Genomic DNA, 7,986 nt, shown 5'->3' on the forward strand with positions numbered 1-7,986 from the left:
GTGAAAACAAGTAAATAACTCATGAGAAATACAATTACGCTACGAATTCTCAAAGTTTGTTTTGCAACTTCTTGTATGTATTCTTGAAAAAACCAGTTACACGATAAGGGACAAAAAATAGGTTAGCTCTCTCTTTATCACACACGTCTCTGTTTATCACATTAGTAACTTTATCTGTGCTCTCTTTTTAGTGCGGATGAGAAGCAAACGTTCCTGCATCTACCTTTATTACTCTATCTACGGCTTAATAAATGCATTTAGCTATCTCGCTCCAACAGTAAGTGTCATAATAGGGCTACTTCTAATAGTCCTTATTCTGAGGTCCAGCCGTATCACAGACTAATAACATAATAGAAAACCGTTTCAGTTGCTAACGGAATTCTGAAAACTTGCTGAACATGCTGAAAACCTACGCGGAAACTCTGAATTCTAAAAGTGGATTGTTATAATTTAAATAAAAAGTAATAGTATACTTATTGCACTAAACTAGAAATAATATGGAGGTCGATCCGAATGAAGTGGCCGAGCTAGAGAGTAAAATTATCAATCACGAAGCTTATGGTAAACCGTAAGTACCTACCTAGTTAAATATTGCTAACTTGTTCTTTCTTTGTTTCGATACAGTTAAAAATTTTAATATATCCATTATTTATGTGATTTAACAGTATATCTGTTTCAAAATTCTCTAGTTAAGCCGTATGTAAAGTCCACTATCGATGCCACGCCACAGGTCTCCAGTGTTTCGTGGCAGTTTTAAATATCTTGCCTCTGTGCTTGCCACGAAATGCTGGAACGCATCCCCCCACCCGTAAAGTTGGGTCCAAATTTGCTTTCAAAAAATTATATCGAGATCATTTACTCAAAATTCAAAAGTCAGTAAGATAGTTGGGGCATACCGAAAAACATAACATACCCACATCTAAAAAAAAAAAAATTTCTTTTACTAAGCCATCAGATATTTACAGTAGGAGGACAGTCAGCTGATTTCGGCTTCGTGGAGTGTTAGCCGTGTCGCATGGAGTCCGGTATCGATTAGGAGCTGTTAAAACAATTATGATTTGTTTTATTTTTTATTCTCTTTTTATTTTTTATTCTTTTTTTTCTTTTTATTCTCTTTTTATTTTTTATTCTTTGTATAAAATACAATTTTTAGGGGTTCCATACCTCAAAACCATACCATACCACAGCAGTGGTAGCCTAGTGGTTAGGACGTCCGCCTTCCAATCGGAGGTCGGGGGTTCGATCCCGGGCACGCACCTCTAACTTTTCAGAGTTATGTGCGTTTTTAAGTAACTAATTAAAATATCATTTGCTTTAACGGCGAAGGAAAACATCGTGAGGAAACCTGCATGCCTGAGAGTTCTCCATAATGTTCTCAAAGGTGTGTGAAGTCTGCCAATCCGCACTTGGCCAGCGTGGTAGACTATGGCCAAAACCCTTCTCACTCTGAGAGGAGACCCGTGCTCAGTAGTGAGCCGGCGATGGGTTGATCATGATGATGATACCTCAAAAGAAAAAAGTAGCCCATATAGGATCAATTTGTTATATTCTGTCTAGTGTCTGTATGTCTGTCAAGAAACCTATAGGGTACTTTCCGTTGACCTAGAACCATGAAATTTTTGCATTTGCAACTCGCTCTTGAACCTTTTAAAAATAAATTATTAAATAAACTTAATAAACATTGTAGATAATTCCGCGTGACTAGCTTCGTAAAGATTTCCCTTTTTAGGGTTCCGTACCTCAAAAGTAAAAACGGAACCCTTATAGGATCACTTTGTTGTCTGTCTGTCTGTCCGTCCGTCCGACCGTTTGTCTGTCTGCCTGTCTGTCTGACGTGACCGCACCCCGTCGCACTTGAACAACGAGTAATGACTGACAATGACAAAACGTCACACTGATAGGTAGTTTGCGACAGAAATAGCGCTCTACGAGCCGACTGTCTCTTTCTAGGGGTCGATGTTCATCATTTTCTCCTGCGTACTGTAGGTACAAATAGTTACAGAACAAAATTTCAATTGTTTTATTTTTAGTTTTAATTTTAAAGCAGGACTTCCCTCGTTTGGGCTTGAACCGAATAACAGCGTTGTGGTTAAATTATGTATCCACAACATTTAGCTGAGTTCGGGCCTTTTCGTTGGCACAACACATTTTTGACACTATTAGTTAGTTTAGATTTTAAGGCAAGATTTTTGTAGTTAAATTGTGTTTAACATGTGTTGGATCAACAAATAAATATATTTCTATTCTATTCGATTCTAAAATATCTTAAGTAGTAGGTAACCACTTTAGCATGTTGGTACCTAAATTTTAATTTTGTTACAGTTACAAATGGTCTCCTAGAGACTTCGAACTTGGAACGAGCTTGGGGCGTGGAATGTTTGGACACGTTCACGTTGCACGTGAGAAAAAGACTGGGTATCTAGTGGCAATTAAAGCCTTGTTTAAATCACAAATTGTTAAGTCCAAATGTGAGCATCAAGTTATGAGGGAAATTGAAATACAGTCGCATTTAAAGTGAGTTAGATTGTTTAAACTTCTTACTGTAGTTATAGGTATTTTTTTTTTTATTCACATAAAAGTTAGCCCTTGACTGCAATCTCACCTGGTGGTAAGTGATGATGCAGTCTAAGATGATAGCGGGCTAACCTGGAAGGGGTATGGCAGTTTTTAGTAAACCCATACCCCTTTGGTTTCTACTCGGCATCGTACCGGAACGCTAAATCGCTTGGCGGCACGGCTTTGCCGGTAGGGTGGTAACTAGTCACGGCCGAAGCCTCCCACCAGACCAGACCAGAAATTTAGAAATTATAAAATTCCAAACCCCTGCCAGGAATCGAACCCGGGACCTCCCACTAATAAGACCACAGCGCTCACCACTGCGCCAGGGAGGTCGTCAAAAGGTATAGTTCAATTCTTTTTGGTGGCTGAGAATGAGAAGCAAGCTTGCGAGAGCTAGTCATTTCACACACTGAATCTGTTAACTGCGAAAAAAGAAATTATCACTAAAAACCAGCCAAGTGCGAGTCGGGCTGCGCACCGAGGGTTTCGTACTACAGTCGTATTTTCTCGACATTTTGCACGATAATTCAAAAACTATGATGCATAAAAATAAATAAAAATCTGTTTTAGGATGCACAGATAAAGCCCTTTCATATGATACCCCACTCGACATAGTTATTTTACTTCGAAAATTGAAAATTCCAATTATTAGTTCATGACCACAATTTAATTTTTTGTGTGTGGTGTAACCCTAATTTCACGGTTTTCAGATTTTTACCCTTATGTCTGCTATAAGACCTACCCACCTGCCAAATTTCATGATTCTAAGTCAATGGGAAGTACCCCGTAGGTTTCTTGACACACCGATAGACAGACAAACAACAAAGTGATCCTATAAGGGTTCCGTTTTTCATTTTGAGGTACGGAACCCTAAAAACGTTGCGTTGCGTATGCCCAAGCTAAAAACACGGTTCTTTTATAAAATATTCGTTTTTGAAAATTCCCATGTTTTTTGGCAATAACTCAAAAACGGTTTTTGCAGCAGCTTTCAAGTTAAAAGACAGCACGTTGTTTGACCCAACATAGGAAACTAACTACAAAACTAGGCCGCTTGTCCCTTGTAACCTATGTAACCTAACTATCTAACTTGTTGTATAGGCATCCAAATATACTACGACTGTTTACATGGTTTCATGATGAGAAACGGATATATCTTGTACTGGAGTATGCTGCAGGTGAAGAACTTTATAAACATTTGGCTAGCGCCCCCATGGGACGGTTTCCAGAAAGCAGGGCTGCTAGATATATTTATCAGGTATTATTATTAAGCTAAGCATCTTACGCTGATGTGTGCATCTATATCAGAAATGCTTCGAGTTTTCCAAATGTTTGTTCCATTGTATTATAAGAACATATAAATGGGTGTTAAAACTGTACTGTAACTGTATGATTGCTAAACTTCGTTTCGAAAAAGGCACGCGCTGATGATGATGTAGCCTATATTGTTATTATTGAGTGAGAAGTATGGCAATTCCAGATCGCAGATGCAGTAGATTACTGTCATCAACGCCATGTGATGCACAGAGATATAAAGCCGGAGAATATCTTAGTGGCACTGAATGGTGACCTCAAACTTGCAGACTTTGGGTGGTCAGTGCATGCCCCATCAGAAAGGTAAAGATAATAGAAAATCATGTTGAATTGCCTAGCATCCGTTGGCTTATAATTGTGTATGCTTAACGTTTATACAATAAGCTCAGGCATTAAATTTTTCACTGTGCTCTTATATGAAGTTTGTTATATACCTACCTACTGTTGGAAAAAATTGAAAGATGAAAATAAAAAGCTTTTTTATTATTATTTCGTTTATAGGCGCAAGACTATGTGTGGTACACTAGACTATCTCCCTCCAGAAATGATCAAAAAAGAGATGTACAATATCTCCGTAGACCATTGGTGTATTGGTGTACTGTTGTATGAGTTCCTAGTGGGAAAACCACCTTTCGAGAGTGAGGACCAGGAAAAAACGTTCGCAAGGATCCTATCTTTAGATGTAATCTACCCTAGTTATGTGCCTAGCGGGGCGAAAGATCTCCTATCCAAGGTATTTAATAATTTTTCCTCAGTACTATTAATCCTTATTAGTATATTTTTATGACCCAAGTGGTAATAGAATTTTGAAATATCATTACAGATTACACATTAGGTACAGAGACATGCTATCAAAACATGATTGTGCACTGAGACGCCAAAAACGAGCCTGTTGAGATAGCGCTAAAAGGGAGTGTGTCCTTCTTTATTAGGGTGACAACACGATTTAATAATGTAAGACATTTGACGGATTGTATGGAGGAGAGGATGAATCATCATGATAACCCATCGCCGGCTCACTACTTAGCACGGGTCTCTTCTCAGAATGAGAAAGGTTTAGGCCATAGTCTGCCACGCTGACCCAGTTCACACACCTCACACACCATTGAGAACACCATTGAGAACACTATGGAGAACTTTCAGACATGCAGGTTTCCCCACTATGTTTTCCTGTATCGTTAAAGCTAGTGATATTTAATTGCTTAAATCGCACACAACTCCGAAAAGTTAGAGATGCGTGCCCGAGATCGAACCACCGACCTCCTGAATAGACGGCCGACGTCTTAACTACTAGGCTATCACCGCTCTTTCGAGAGGATGAATACAATTGGTTATCAATAATTTTGTACATGGACTTAGAAGCTACGTCCATGCACGTATATTAATTTTGTTCTTTGGTTTTACTTAAAAACTGTACTACTTATCAGGAATTTCTAGAGTACAGGATCTATCCCCATAACAATAACGGGCGATCTTCTTCTTCTTTGTCGTATCACTCTTGGCAGAGCGGTCGTGGTCATCACGAAGCAACGTCTTTGAGGGCAGATGTTATATGCCTCACGAGCATTCGCCATTTCTCCCTGCTGGCTGACAGCCTGGTACACTCGTGCAAAGGACCGCCCACAGCAGACTTAATTTGGTCGGTCCATCGCATGGGTGACCTTCCTCGCCCTCTGGTGCCCTCCATACGGGCGGTACATAAAAATAAAAGACAGAACAAAGTTTTGTATTTTTTTAACACGTTTTTATCAGCTCACTTTTATAGTTTGTTTATTTGCTTGACAAGAAACTCAGCAGTTGCGTTTTTTTAATAGACTGGGATCTTGGACCACCTGTCTTACAGCAAACACTTTAAAACTAATCAAAATATTTTTGTTTTCAGCTTCTTAAGAAAAATGATCGCTTGTCGCTAGATGGTGTGAAAAGCCATTACTGGGTGCAACAATTTCAGAATGTATAAAATGATGTGTTTTTGTTTTATCTGGATGTTTTTACAAATGAGAATGTCTTAGTTTGCAATAATTACCTCCTGATTTTTACTCAAAAATAAAGTTTTAAGTGATTTCTGTTCTAAAATCGAATCTTATCAGTTTTTTATTTCATACTAGATGATGCCTGCGATTTCGTCCGCGTGGATTTAGGTTTTAAAAATCCTGTGGGAACTCTTCAATTTTCCGGGATAAAAAGTAGCCTATGTCCTTCCCCGGGATGTAAGCTATCTCTATACCAAATTTCGTCAAAATCGGTTGAACGGTTGAGCCGTGAAAAGCTAGCAGACAGACACACTTTCGCATTTATAATATTAGTAATGGATTAAATTTTTGTAATGTAATTTTTTCATTCTTTTTTTTCATTAGTTTGCATCTCGATAAATCCTGAAAATATCACCCCTATCAATTTATCTAACATAACAACAGAAGCTGCTAGTGGGCATAACGACAGTACACGCGTTCCATATGAGTGCGGACTGACTGTGACTCGTATAACAACAGTGACTGTGTCTTCTTCATTCTTATGAATTCCTGGTACTTTTTGGGCGAATTCATACAAACTTGTAGCTTTTGACCATAAAGTATTCCGATATCGAACCCAGGACCTCGTACTTAAGACCACTGCGCCAGGGAGGCCGTGGCCGCGTAGTGCACGATTTCTCTTATAGTTTCGTCCAGTCCGTCTTCATATTTCTCAAGTCTGCTTTAAAAGTTTAAACATTCTGGATATTTTGTCGTGATCCGATCATGTTCTGTCTGTAGTGTGCTAGTGTGCGGGAGGCGGTGGGAACTAACATCTGCAACCAATCCGCACCTCTTCTTCATATTGATCCGATACCGCCCAGGCCTTCAATTTTCAGTTTACTTCAATCAATATTTTGCTAAATATGAAACGTAGGTAGGTACACAATACGATGCCTACCTACTAAATTGTATTAGCTTAACCTAAAAAGATGGCGATTAGCGTATTGGCGGCGAAATATGAAATGCAAAATTTAAATGCATTTTCATTGCACTTATTTATCGAATAGTAGTTTATTATCACTTTAGGATTAGGATCAAATTAAGACAAGACACTTTTCAAAAAACGCTAAAACAATTTGATGTAATTAAAAATATTAAAAAAAATTAATGCACCTGCTACATTATGTAGACTTGTGAAGAGTTTCTTGAACCTTAGATTACATACACCTTACAAGTACGTATAGGTACAGTACGCGGCAGAAAATAATGTACATCGGCCTTTAGAATTATATTTCGGCTTTGTGGAGCGTAGTCTCTGTCACTCATACCTATGACATTTTGTCGGTCTCAACGACAGCGACAATACGTACTCTACAAATCCGCTATCTCCTTCTAAAGGTCGATGTACATTATTTTCTGCAGCGTACTGTATGTAGTTGTTACAGGCATAACGCATAGGTACATCTACCTAACTGAATAGGTTCCTGCGGTAGTGGAACTGGAACTGGTGGAGTGGAGTGATGACGTAACGCGAGAGCTGCTAAAGAATCTTTAAGTAGCTATTAATACCTATTATTACTTTTTACATCCATGGTTTCGTCAACTTGTGACAACTGTCACCCCTCTACGCTTCTGCGCTAAGCCCATAGTTTAGCGCAGAAGCCTCCTTTCTCAGTTTAGTTCTAAACCTGTATGTACTTATGTTATGCTAGGGGCATTCCCCTTGGGAACATAGACACCTGGAATGTGCAATCTAATCAATTCCAAGTTCGAATAGATTTTTAGAACTAAAAAACCGGCCAAGTGCAAGTCAGACTCGCGCACCGAGGGTTCCGTACTTGGACATTTTTTGAACGATAAATCAAAAGAGTCTCAATAGCTCAACCGGCAAAGGAGTGGACTGAAAACCGAAAGGTCGACGGTTCAAACCCCGCCCGTTGCACTATTGTCGTACCTACTCCTAGCACAAGCCTGACGCTTAATTGGAGAGGAAAGAAAATAAAAAAGAACTATTAGGTATGCATAAACATAAATAAAAGTCTTTAATCTTATTTTATAATGTACTAGCTGATCCCCGCGGCTTCGCCCGCGTAGATTTAGGTTTTTAAAGATCCCGTATAGCCTATGTCACTCAGGAATAATGTAGCTTTCTACTGGTGAA

General features: G+C 38.9%; 1 protein-coding gene across 2 annotated transcripts; it reads left to right on the forward strand.

Moving 5' to 3' along the window:
* The first annotated feature begins 214 nt into the window (after positions 1 to 214).
* LOC117995688 (aurora kinase B-like) lies at positions 215 to 5,946 on the forward strand. 2 transcript variants are annotated; one of them, XR_011238471.1, is made up of 8 exons: positions 215 to 277; positions 368 to 568; positions 2,323 to 2,514; positions 3,658 to 3,814; positions 4,037 to 4,173; positions 4,372 to 4,603; positions 4,673 to 4,824; positions 5,753 to 5,946. XR_011238471.1 is itself a non-coding variant. In XM_034983678.2 (7 exons), the coding sequence occupies exons 2-7, from the start codon at positions 498 to 500 to the stop codon at positions 5,828 to 5,830; spliced, it is 867 nt and encodes a 288-aa protein (XP_034839569.1). In that variant the 5' UTR covers positions 258 to 277; positions 368 to 497; the 3' UTR covers positions 5,831 to 5,946. The 2 variants fall into 2 exon arrangements, 1 of the variants encoding a protein (XP_034839569.1); XM_034983678.2 differs by lacking the exon at positions 4,673 to 4,824 and having other exon boundaries at positions 258 to 277.
* The last annotated feature ends 2,040 nt before the right edge of the window (positions 5,947 to 7,986 follow it).

The sequence above is a fragment of the Maniola hyperantus genome, chromosome Z (genome assembly GCF_902806685.2).
Source record: "Maniola hyperantus chromosome Z, iAphHyp1.2, whole genome shotgun sequence".
In the NCBI taxonomy this organism is placed as follows: Eukaryota; Metazoa; Arthropoda; class Insecta; order Lepidoptera; family Nymphalidae; genus Maniola; species Maniola hyperantus.

What these genes read in the sequence shown, in the direction of transcription:
- LOC117995688 (XM_034983678.2), top strand. Translation starts at nt 498, where the DNA reads ATGGAGGTCGATCCGAATGAAGTGGCCGAGCTAGAGAGTAAAATTATC. An exon ending in CTGCTAGATATATTTATCAG is followed by an intron (nt 3,815 to 4,036) that starts GTATTATTATTA and finishes TGGCAATTCCAG; the next exon opens with ATCGCAGATGCAGTAGATTA. An exon ending in GTGCATGCCCCATCAGAAAG is followed by an intron (nt 4,174 to 4,371) that starts GTAAAGATAATA and finishes TTTCGTTTATAG; the next exon opens with GCGCAAGACTATGTGTGGTA.